The sequence below is a fragment of the Podarcis melisellensis genome (assembly GCF_964234715.1).
Source record: "Podarcis melisellensis genome assembly, chromosome: 5".
Classification (NCBI taxonomy): domain Eukaryota; kingdom Metazoa; phylum Chordata; class Lepidosauria; order Squamata; family Lacertidae; genus Podarcis; species Podarcis melisellensis.
Window position 1 is genome coordinate 68,881,599 of NC_138537.1, and position 12,700 is coordinate 68,894,298.

Sequence of the window (12,700 nt, forward strand, 5' to 3'; positions counted from 1 at the left end):
CATTCCAGCCGGCGGCCCGCCTGTCACTCAGAGGCGTCGGCGTCGTCACGGCCCTCCCCGCCCCCGCCCCCCCGCGGGCTCGCCTCTCCTCAGCTGGCAGCCGCCTCGAGAGCGGGAAGCGCCTCCTCCGCTCCGCCGGCCGGCCGCTCGCTCGCTCGCTGCGCGCCTTGCATGGAGGGCACTCGTCCCGGGCCGGGCGCAGCGCGGAGACGGGGCCGGCTGGAGGAGGAGGAGGAGCGGCGCCTGCCCTCGCCCGCTGACAGAGCGCCCTTCTCGGGCCGGCAGGAGGCGGCGGCAGGCAGGTAGGAGAAGGGAGAGCGCGCCAGGCGGGGAGCCCCTCAGGCGACCCGGAGGAGCAGCTTTCCGTCCTCCTCGTTCTCCTCACCACCTCCCGGCTGTGAGGGGCTGGCCGGGCGCTGGAGTCCCCGGGTGGCGCGCCGGGCGAGCCTCCGCAAATGGATTACCCGCCTCTCTATGCGATGCTGTCTTGCTTGGTGCCGCTCAGCTGCTGGCTCGCCGCGGGCAGGGGAGCGAGAGCCCAAGGTAGGAAGGGGCGGGGGAGGGAAGCGGGTCAACCTGCCCGCCCCGGCTCGCGCGCCGTTGCATCTCTCTGGGCGCCTTGCTCGCGTCCCGCTACCTGCGGGCTTCCTGGGTGGGCATCTCGCTTGGAAGAAGCAGGAGGCAGGGTCCGGGAGGAGGCGCGCGCTCGGTCCGCGATCCAGCAGCGCTGCCCGCTCCCGGAGAGCAAGGCTCGCTGAATTCAAGGCTTTCTACCTAGCAAAACGTGGAAGGATTCCGCCCCCCCCCCGCCCAGTCTCTGTATCCTCACCGGCAAGCAAGTTCCACTGGGCGCCGGTGGTTCCTGCTGCCGCACTAAACGGCGACCAGGAATGAATGCAAACGCGTCTTCTTGCCAGCCTGACCCGAGTGGCCCGAGAGAGATGGAAATGCTGGTTTGGTTATCGCGCGGAAGTGCAGTTCGGCGTTTTGTTTTGTTTTGGGCCGGTCATCTGTCGCCCATCTGATCAAGTACCAAAGTGTTGCACCAAATGCTGCGAAACACCGAGGTTTCACATTTCCAGGCACCCGTTGCCCTCTACCCTGCCCCTGACTGTACCTTAGAGGTGGGCCGGGGCAGGGGGGGGGGAAGCCAAACAAAAACTACTCTTTGATCTTGACTTTTAGACATTCGAGATCTCTATCGGCTAATCCTGCTTAGGACAGGATAAGAAAGACAGATTTTGGGAGCCATTTTCAGGTGCCTCTGGTTTCCCCACGCCTGGCTTTTAAAGATTTTGTTTCTTACAACAAAACAAAACCAACAACCCCCAAAACTCTTTAATAAAAACAATTTTTTTAAAAAATGGAAGGGGAGTTCCAGCATTTCCCATATTACCAGTGACATGTTTTCTTTTCAGGACAGGGAGAACGCCAGTTAAAAACTCACAGCCCCCCACCCCTGTTCCTTATTAAGTTGGGATGGAGCCCTGAAACAAATGGCAAGCCCTAAACACAGAATTAAACTTATCACTGTGTTTTGGCTCTATGAGTCAGGTTTTCCAAATTAGCTTTATACCTCTGAACCTAAGCATGTTTCCTCCAAAGGCAGGTTAATGGATTTCAGCTGGACTGATGACATTTGACGGGTAGGCTGAGAGTTCTTTCCATTTACCTTGCTGCCCAAGTATTTTTAAACAGGTTCCATTTTAAAACCTTTGCTGCATTTGAAGGGTGCAGAGATGGGCAGTCAGTAAGGCAAAACACTTTGCAGGAATAGGAGTGCATCACTTCAGAGATTCTTTTTTTTTTAAGATGGCAATGCTGCTCACCTCCATAGTTCATTTTTTAAAAGCTTCGTTTTGACAATTGATGCAGTAGCTAAAACAGTGTTGTTTAAGCTCTGATGAGGAATTGGAATACAGAGCTAACACATGGGATTCTTTTGCAAGCCTTGCCAAAGTATGTTACAATGCTGACACACTTTTTTTTTTTAAGTTCAGCGGGATTCTCTACTTTAGAGGAACAGTGTGACATGGAAACTGCACAATGAATACTTTGGATGCTTGGTGTTAGCTGGGCATGCAAGAAGCATAAGGGCGTGTCAGTGTGAATTTCTTCTGCTGTGTTGAACATGCCCAGTTGACGCTTTGTGAGCTACAGTTTATGAGGGGGAAATCATAAAGGTTTTGCAGGTGGAGGAAGAAGAGCAATAGCTTCCCACTTAACAGAACTGCCCCTCTCCATAAATATCAATGTTTGCAGCCACCATTCTTTTGGCTTACTCTGAAACAAAAGTTTGAAGGTTTGTAGTTAAATTTAAGAACCCCTATAAAAAAACTGGGTGAAGGATGGAGGTAAAAAGTAAAGTGTCTCTGCAAACCTTTGCAGGCCAACACAATTATGTAGTAGCCCACCCAGATATGTAGCCCTCAGCCCACGTGCCTATTCTGTTTGTGTTCCGCAGTTCCACATGAGCACGGGGGAGAGTGCATAAAGCACTTATAAGGAACAGACCTGAATTTCCTGAGATTCTCAGCTTTAATTTATAAAATGAGTTTCTTATAGGGGAGTGTAGTCAAACTTTCAGTAGACACACTGAAATTAATGGACATGACAAACGTTGGCCCCTGAATATCAGTGGGGCTACTCTTGAGTCAAACTTCATTGGCTACAGCCCCTTTGTGTGTGTGTTATAAACAAATTTCTAACTCTTTGGAGTAGTGAAAACACACTTCTAAGTTTAGATTTTTTAAAAGTATGCCTCCTGGAACTTGTGTCTGGTGTGGTGGTGGTGGAACTGGGCAGGAGAAGACTTCAGTGCCCTGCATAGTTCCTTGATCCACGCACATGGTTAGCAAAACCAGCATAAATTATGCAAAACACTTGAAATTGCAGAATAAATTTAAATCAATGAAATGGGTTTTGCAAATGTGTCTTATTCGGGTGCCAGAATTCTTCTGTTTTGGTTGTAGAGTTTTTATGTATACATTTGTTCAGACTTCATACAGCTCTGCCTTTGTGTTGTTACTGGGTGCCTTGTGTGATAGTTCCTTCGGGTGGCTCACTTGGAAAGTAGTGTGACCTGCCATGGGCCAATGGATGGCTAACTGCAGGACTAAGCCCCGTGAGGCTGGAGCCGCAGGTGTGCATATCTTGAGAGGAGCAAAGGCTTTTCAAACACGCTTACGAAAAAAGGGGTTTCCCCGCCCCGCTCTGCTTTGAATGTATTGAAGTATGTCTATCTGTATTTATTTCCACTAGAGCTGCTCCTGTCTGGAAAGCTAAGTGAATATGGTGTGATTGTGCCCTTCAGTGCAGATTGCCAGGGACGGTTCCTCTCGCACGTGGTGTCTGGCTCGGTGGCAGCAAGGAGGGGCAAAGCCACCCACCCTCCCGCTCCTCCACCTCACCCAGGCCGGCGCAGGGTTGCCCGCAGCACCTCCTTTCTGAACCAAGGCGTGCCTGGGAATCGCTTGTACTACTTCAATGTTACTGTTTTTGGAAAGGAGCTGCATCTTCGCCTGAAGCCCAACCGGCGGCTGGTGTCACCTGGCGCATTGACTGAGTGGCAAGAGGACTTCCGGGAAGTCTTTCGGGAACCGCTGCAACAGGACTGTGCTTTTACAGGAGGAGTCTCGGGGATGCCAGGTGCCGCAGTGGCCATCAGTAATTGTGATGGACTGGTAAGCAGAAGCAGATTGAGTCTTCCTCTTCTTCTTCTTGTCCACAGAAGAGATGAATCCCTTTCTCCTGTTTCCCCAGCCTTAGGACTGTCTTTGCCTTGTTACTTAAGCCCCTCTGAGCCTTGCAAATAATTTTTTGCTATGAGTGTGTATTCTGGAATTCACCTTATATTTGTTACGGATATTAGGGGATAAAGTCGCCAACTTCAGATTTAAAAAATTTCTGTTTCCTGTTTGAAGATCTGGCAGATCAGGGTAGGGGAATACCAGCAGGTAAGTGGGTGTGAAGGAAATCCCCATTGTTCTGCTGACATCACGATGTTTTCCTTTTGATCTTCAGCAGCCCTGCTTTTCAGCAGCACCTGTGCTGGCAGGATGCAAAGTAAGAACACAATTCAGTTTCTCATTCAGCAGTGGGTGAAATAGAGCACAATGAAGCTATCTCACTAGTCTTGTGCCTTAGTGGGGCTCAGGGGAAACGCTGCTTTTCACAAAAGAGCTTTACTCAAGAACTGTTGTTCGTTTTATCAGACCTCTGGCTCTTACGCAGCACAAAATATTTGCTACTAGCCAGGCTGGACTTTATTTTTGGTTAAGAGGTAACTCTGCCAACTAGAAGTGTCTTGCAGAATGGATAGGATAGGTTCACTTGCAACTATTGGTCTTGATAGATAAATCTCAGGGAAGCACATGCTGCCAGCTTTAGGTTATTCCTGTGAGCATCAGCCTAGCTGCTGTTTTAAAGAGAATGGTAGCCTGCATGAACCACTGCTGGATCAGTTGAGGCACCTGCAGGCAATGATGTCTTCAGGGATTCTGAGTTGCTTTTCAAACTTTGGAAAATGCTTCCAAGTCACCTGCAGAATCCTAAATATTTAAGTCTGGCAAGGTTTCAAAGACCTGCTTGGCCACATGGCTCGTGGGACCTTCATTCAACCGCTAACCCTGGGTACCACATCACAAACAGTTCTTGAATCTACTCTCAGTTTCCAGCTTAGTTTGCCATGGGGCAGGGGCTGCTGCTGTTGGGAGTAAAACAGGCTTCCTCAACTTCGGCTATCCAGATGTTTTTGGCCTATAACTCCCATGATCCCTAACTAGCAGGACCAGTGGTCAGGGATGCTGGGAATTGTAGTCTCAAAAAACATCTGGAGGGCCGAGGTTGAGGAAGCCTGGAGTAAAACAACTCTAAAGTTCACTTGCACTCTCAGAGCTAGTTTCAAATGTATTCTGGAGCTTTGTAAATGCATCACACAAGTGCAGAATTCTATATTTGGTACATAATTCAGCATCCAGAAAGTTTCAGCTTTTACGTTAAACAAAGTTTTTTTTTAGAGAATATATTCAAGTGTTTAATGGTCTGTTGCCATCTGTGCCATTTTCTTCTGTACTGAAACACACACACACACACACACACACACACACACACACACACACACAGTGAATATTAGGGTTCTGAAGGCTTGCCCTGCCCGCTTCCTGGGCTACTACTATCAGGTCCACCCAGTGCCTGTACACTGAGTGTCACAGATGAGACCAGTAGGCGTACAGCCCATGAAGCCCTAGTTTGAAGTGTCTGTATACCGCAAAATTGGCAGGTCTCTGTGCAATTTTGATGCTGAACAAACAGATGTAGGGTTGGTCGAGTCAGTGCCATCCTAACATTGCACGTTTGACTGAACATCTGTGGAGGTCTTAAAGTGTACCAAGCGCACTGTGCAATGTACCAAGTCCTGTGGTTTTAGTAACAATATCCTATGTTAATTGAAATCTTTGTCAATAGCAAACCTATTTATGCACATTTCCAAATATATGAGAATTTTGAAGGTATTTATTTGTTAGCTGCTTCTTCGTCATCACTGATTCCAAGTTAGACCCGTATGGCCTTATGTGCCATACTTACTGGCAATTCAAAGGAGTGGGTACAGAGGCTCGGTTTTGCATGCCAAATACCATCTTGGATTTGAATTGGAAGTTGTTATATTATTATTTTTTGCCCCGCTTCTTGTAGTAAGGCTCTTCCCTGTAGGTCCTCTCTACAGCCCAGTACTCCTTACATTTAGCCATTTATTGTTATTATTTTTGTTTTCAGAGAAGGGGGGAAATGAGACATCCCCTCTCAATATTCTGCTAGTCCCAATATGAATTTTGTTGCATCAGAATAAAACGAGCAATACAGATAAAGTGGAGTATTAAGGTTATTCCTATGTGTACTAAGTGTTAGGCTATACTTAGGGATCTGATAATATTGCCCCGCCGAAAGCTGAGTTGGCATAGTTGAATAGCTCGGTGATAGAAACGCCTGTCCAAGCTAGCTATGGGAGAATTGATGAAGTTATATCCCAATGCATGGGTCAGTTTACAATGAAGAGGGTCGTGAGTTCTGGTATATACAGGTGGGGACCATTTTGCGTGGGGTTCCGTTCCTGGCCTCAGTGCATGTCAGCAGACCACACATAAATCTGCCCTGCCCTCCTTATACCCCGCCCCGTTCTGCCCCCTCAGTTACACCCCCATTCTGCCCTCTTGTCAGTCCAAAAGGACCCAAATGCCAGCAGTCATGCACAAAAAAATAGTTGCCCCCTGTGTAATATTTCTGCAGGTCATTTCTGTTTCTGCAGAATAATTCCAAGAATTAAGCCCAAATTCAAAGGCCTTGAAGTTGGCACATCTTTACCACAGCCCTGCCCCTTGTTTATCACACTGCAGTAGCCAAGTGTTTTAGTTACAGTTTTCACCCACACAAGAGGGCAGAAGACAAGACAGGTTAAAGGTAAGACTGGAGCAATGAGAAACGTAAGAGAAACTGACGTTGGTGGACTCATCCATGCCTAGCAAGGATCTAGATACAGACTTGCTCTGCTGTGGACTTTCCTAAACCTGCCAATTAGTTTTATTCACTCTGAGCCTGCAGGGGCGTGTTTAATAAGTAAAAAGACAGAGCAGTGTCCCTTTGAAGATAAAAGATCAGGTGAAAAGCCAACAATAATTGCAGGATATGTAGGAATGAACACCTCCAGATGCTTTTAGTCCCTTACATCAGAATGCTTTTGTCCTTCTCAACTGTGTAATTATGAACATGGGATCCGATTTTCCAAAGTGGTTTAGGAAATTAGAAGTTCTAATTACCATGGAGTTGAAAAGCTAAGTCTTGTATCATTTTGCAAACAGCACTACAGCTGCAGCTCACATGCCCCTCAGCCAGCTGCTTGTCATTTTCTAGGCAAGTGAGTAAGCAAACTAAGGAGATGCCCAGGAGTCTTCATCTGGCCAGAGCCCTAAATTTCCCTTGCGGCCCCTATATTTCATTTCAGTGTCCAGATGTCTGCTGAGTTCTCTCCCCCCTGCCCCATGATTTGCAGAAAGGAAAGATGGTGATTTCCTATAGCCTAAGCAAGTGGTATTTGTGGGGACGGCGTGGGGAATAGCATTCTTGTTAAATGTTTAGAATTGTAGCCATATTTTAAAGGGGGAACCAAGTCAGACAATTGAGCTCAGTACAAGAATTCTCCAGGGTTTGACTTCCCCATTTGTACCTTGAGATGCCTGTGACTGACATTAAACAGGCTCCCGCATTCTAGATATTTTGTCAGATGCAGGAAAAGGTTTTTTTGTTTTGTTTTCCCAGACATTTCCAGAAGGAGAAGTTTATTTGTGGGCAGTAACTGATATCCTCCGAGAACTGTTTTACCTGTTTTTACTTGCTTAAAACTTTTTTGTTTTGTTTTTTGTATACCTCTGTGGTGGTATTACGAAGCTTAGAGTTCATAAATATTTCTGATAAATAACAATGTTGTATCTAAACTAAATGGAAGGAGCGTAGTGACATTTAAAGTGGGGGAAGCATAACTTGTGAGCAGTAATAATATTAACTGCATTTACTAATATTGCTAAATGCATTTAATAATATTAATGCATTAACTGAATTGGGTACATTAACTAAATCAAGTGATTTCAGCCCCAGGTTCTTAATCACCACACTACCTTAGCAGTTTCATCCAGGAAGGTTTGATTGCTCTCCCATCTGCTGGTGGGAGGGAAGCTCATCAGTCCCTCACCACTGGGACATAGAAATGTATTCTGGTTACCTCACTTATTGGGGCTGTATCCAATTTGTGAGGGAGGCGGGTGGCGCTGTGGTCTAAACCACCGAGCCTCTTGGGCTTGCTGATCAGAAGGTCGGCGTTTTGAATCCCCACGATGGGGTGAGCTCCCATTGCTCGGTCCCTGCTCCTGCCAACCTAGCAGTTCAAAAGCACACCCAAAAGTGCAAGTAGATAAATAGGTACTGCTCTGGCAGGAAGGTAAACAGTGTGCTGCTCTGGTTTTGCCAGAAGCAGCTTAGTCATGCTGGCCACATGACCTGGAAAAACTCTGCGGAGAAATGCCGGCTCCTCAGCCTGTAAAGCGAGATGAGCGCCGCAACCCCAGAGTTGTTCGTGACTGGACTTAACTGTCAGGGGTCCTTTACTTTTTTTAGCCAATTTGTGGCCAGCTTTGCCTTCTGTCAGCATGTAGGGCTGGTGCTGAGGGAACTATTGCCAGTTCCCAATATGCCAGCCAGCCAGATTTAAGGTTTTTCTGTTAAGCATATAAAGCCCTAAAAAACTGGGGACCAGGATATCACTATGTATCTACCTGTCCACTGTTGTTGTCTATGGGGACTGTCTTTGCTGCACCACTTATATCAGAGATTCATTCTGTAGTGATTTGGACTAGGCCCTTCACTGAAGTGCCCCCTGCTCAGTGGATCATGCTGCCCAATGCAGTTAGACAGGCTCCAACATTGTATGCATTTTGTCTGATGCTGAAAACTTTTATTTTTACAGGCTTTCCCAGATGGGTGGGTTTATTTGCAGACAGAGTTTGCTGCCGTTTGATAATTTTTGTTGCAAACTGCTATGCTTTTTTTTTTTTTGCAGTGCTTAATATAAATTATATCTCTCTGCCTGAAATTGCCTCTCTTCTTGGCTGGTGCCCTTCCAGATCTTTTTAAATCTTAGTGAAATATTAGTTGCAGCGGACTGTTCTTTTGCAGCTGAGATTCCTTGCCTTATGATCTCCAAGTAGCAGTTTTTATCAGTTTTCTCGTATTTCACTGTCAGCATTTCCTGTCCTGTTTGGCATGTTGTCCTCTTTACCTCCCCTCCTATTGATTTATTGAGGAAACACTAGAGAGGGCAGTAATTTTATCCATGGCACAATGTGTAATGTCTGTGCCAAACTGTCTGACTTTTCATTAAACGACTGGCACGTTTCCAGCTTGGTGGATTCCACTGTCTTGTATTGAAACAGACTATCAATGGAAGTTTGAAACACCCCCACCCACCCATTCAGTTATTTCATTCCATGAAACCTCTCCGTTTTGTTTGGATAAGTTTAACGTTTTCCAAATGAAGCAGCCGTGTGTGCTGCCTCTTTCTGTTACAAAATTGAGTTCATTATGGCAGTGCCTGTCTTGTTGAGCATCTCAGATAGCTGCTTCAAATTATACAAATCACTAAGTTGTATTCCCAAAGTATCCTCAGTCACAGCAACTTTTCTGTGTCACACATTGGCTTAAAAAAGCTTCTAAATGAGAGCCATGTTGTTCAAATGAGAAAGATGAAAGAACTGGGCTCTCAAGTGATAGTATCTACAGTATTTGAAGGACTAAACCGCCCGTTCCCTAGGCATGGACAAGGGAAATGTTGGCGTCGATAAGACTACAAACATAAAGGCTTTTGGTTTATTTCCTTCACTAAGGATAGGAGGGGGGAACAAAAGAAAAATATTGCAGTATTGGCTTTTTAATGGCCCACATGCAAATTATATTAGAAGGGCAAGTGAAAAGTGAGCTCAGACAGCCTGGAGAGCATCACAGGCTGCACTGGTCCTTGTTGTCACCTTCTATTTTGGGATTGCGTCCAAAACACACTGGCAATTGAGAACCTCCAGAAACAGACATAATCACTTGAGTGGCATAATAGTTGGCCGTGTGGAAAGTTGTGCCCTGAGATCCACTGGAATAGTGCAAGTGCTTGTGAGGAGGGCACTTTTCAGATTGCACATGGCTTCTGTTAAGTTGTGGGTAGACATAGCAGACGACACAGCGATTCTTCCAAGGCAGCTCTTTATTTGTAAGCTGGAACAGAACTGGCTGAGGGGCTCAGTCAGTCTGTTTATATAGAGCTCCAGAACAATGTAACTGTTGCCATTTTCTAAACCTATCCAATCACTGAACGTCACTTTTGATCCTTCATTTGCATACAAACTATCCAATCACTGAAGGTCACTTTCGATCCTTCATTTGCATAACTATCTACAGTATCCCCCTGCTGGCCCAGGGTGAGAACTTCAGTACATAACAGCTTCATCGGCACCTCTAAAGAGATTTCTGACCCTAAGTGACTGCATGCTTTGCTTCTGGTGTTGGTTCCATTGTAGATGATGTTGGCACAGAAGAGGGCTTTTGCTTCCCACCCACCCCTTGTGGGCAAAGTTTCCTCAGCTTCAATTAGAAATGATCTGGCAATTTATGATCAGCATTGGCAAACACTTGGATCTTTTCTTTTTTCAACTCCCCACAAATTATACATGCACAACTTTTTTCTGATCTACGCATGCTCTCTCAGTGTTGGTGGGGAATGGCAAAACATTGCCTAGGCAAAGGCTGGGATTTTAAAATCCACCAGGCTGCTATATACTGGTGACTTTCCCCCTCTGCATGATTGGTTATTGTAGGTCACCTGCACCAGCAGACCAAACTGGAAGGCACATGCCAATATTTTTACATTGATTGCCTTGTTAGGTTAACTTTTAAATCGGTTCATTGGTCTGCTGTTCATGATGCAAGGGTTTTGTTTTGTGTTTTTCAAATAGTCAGACTTAGAGTTTAATTTTATTTATTTATTTGGTAACAGCCAATTTGGCTTTTGTGAGAGATTGCATGTGTGTGCCTGCACTTGTGGTGCATGCATTGTTATTTTTTCCTAACAAGGAAATTCCAAGCCAAACTGATTGCTCAAATCACAAATCACAGGGTATTATTATTTTTAACTGCATACTCAAAGTCGAACTCTTTGTTTCAGAAATCAACAAATGCTGGGGATGCTTCTGAATATCTCATCCAAATATCCTCCGGAATTTTCTGAGTCACCCAGTCTTGCTTCTAAGGAAAAACCAGCACACTTGGAAACCCCACTTTTTCCTTGAATGAATGAATGAATGAATGCGTATTTTGAACACGGTAGGGTGCTTGTGCAGTATGTGGCAGCTTTTAGTTCCTTGAGTTTCTTTTTGTTCCCCTTGCAATACTTAACTGATGCACAGTGCTTTTTATCAGTCTTTATGTGATGGTATGTGTAATTGCTCCAAGATTCTTTTTGTGTGGTGTTTTTATCATTGCTCAGAAGTTCATTGATGTACCAGTGGAAAACCACACGATAATATTTTTTTCAGACAATCATACGATTTCTTGTTTTGCAATGTTTCATCGAAGTATATGTGCACTGTGGTGACAGGGGACTGTGCAAACAAGGTGAAGCAAGTGAAATTCCAGAATTGGTTTTAGGTGTTCACTTAGCTACACTGACATTCAGGTGGAAGGAAAGAGGAGGGACAGAATTGGGGAAATCTTCTCCTTCCTAACCAACTTTAGTGACAGCCCTTAAATTCAGAGGAAAGTAGACCATGGAGGCACAAAAACGGGCACATGAGCGTTAATGTTCATAATTTATGAGCAGAAAACTATTTTCTGGGGCAAAGGGAACTTGTATTCAAAACTGGATATTTTTGAACTCTGGTAGCATTGTTACTGAGTGCATGGAGTGTCCTGCGATCCTGATCACTGCATCTTCTTAACACTTCTAACCTCTGATGAAAGCCTCTGAAATGGCAATTTATCATTTGATCATCTAGTGTCATGGGCAAGTATCTAGGAAGGCTATGATTCTATGTCATGGATGCTTTAGTTGAGATTCCTGTTTTGCAGAGGGTGGGAGTAGATGACTCTTGGTATCGCTTCCCACTTTATGATTCTATTATTTTTGTTCCAACCTGTATTCATCGCAGTCAGCATTCTTTTGTTTTCCACCATAGTTTGTTTTCTGCCAAATACTACCTTGTTTATCTAGCTGCACATAAGTTGCATAAGTTATGTGGCTATTTACATTTCCTATATAACATTTAGTGTAAAGAAAACAGCAAAACAGTGTAAAACAACAACAACAACTATAATTAGATTATGTATCATTTGCAGACCAAAAAAGAACAGCAGCTACATAAATGAATACAGATTTTATTCACTGGACTGGTTTTCAATCCTGACCACAGAGAAATGTGTGAACTGCAACAATCTCTGCTTACTTTTCCATTTGTGTTGGAATTCTGACATCCCTGGTGACGGGCGGATGGAAATAAGAGCTGGGAGGGGACCATGGCTTGGTGCCAGAATGCATGTTTTGTACACAAAAGATCCTGAGTTCAATCCCTAGTATTTCCAGGTGGAGTTGAGAAAGATTCCCGTCTGAGACCCAGACAGTGTAGAGACGAACCATTAGTCTTAGTCTATATGGCAACTTCCTACATACCTAACTTGCTGAATTCCTGGTGTTGGATTGAGCTTGGAGAAACACTCTGAAGGAATACTGTTGAGTCTCCCGGCCTCGTTTCTTCTTGTTTTCATTTGTGCACAAGCTGGCAAAACATGCAAATAAAGCTAGCGTTCTTTAAAATGGGCATACTTACAAAATGTTAAGTGCCCAACTTCCCTGGCAGGAATTGAATGGGCTGCTCTGAGGTCTTTTTGGTTTTTTAGAATACTCTCATTGTAAGTGAAAAGTGCACACCAGTCATTATTCCATTTACAGTGTAATGGGAACTAGCTGGAGTTTGATTAATGGATGGGGATAGGAGGTTGCAGTTCACTTCCACACGTCCCTTTACAAACATTGCTGTGTCTGCAGCTGGTACAGATGTTGCTTAATAACTGCCTTACACAATGTTCAGTATGTGTGGCTGTTTTAACTCAATCCTAT

At 45.0% G+C, this 12,700-nt stretch overlaps 1 protein-coding gene across 5 annotated transcripts in view; it reads left to right on the forward strand.

Annotated features, from left to right (window-relative positions):
• The first annotated feature begins 338 nt into the window (after positions 1-338).
• The window catches only part of ADAMTS14 (ADAM metallopeptidase with thrombospondin type 1 motif 14), an 83,193-nt gene continuing 70,831 nt past the window's right edge, over positions 339-12,700 (forward strand). For all 5 annotated transcript variants that reach the window (XR_014168730.1, XR_014168731.1, XM_081913071.1 and 2 more), the window contains exons 1-2: positions 339-543; positions 3,262-3,683. Coding sequence is in view for 3 of the 5 variants with exons in the window: in XM_081913071.1 (XP_081769197.1) it covers positions 456-543; positions 3,262-3,683 (510 nt within the window). In the remaining 2 variants the exon portion in view is untranslated. The remainder of the gene's footprint in view (positions 544-3,261; positions 3,684-12,700) is intronic.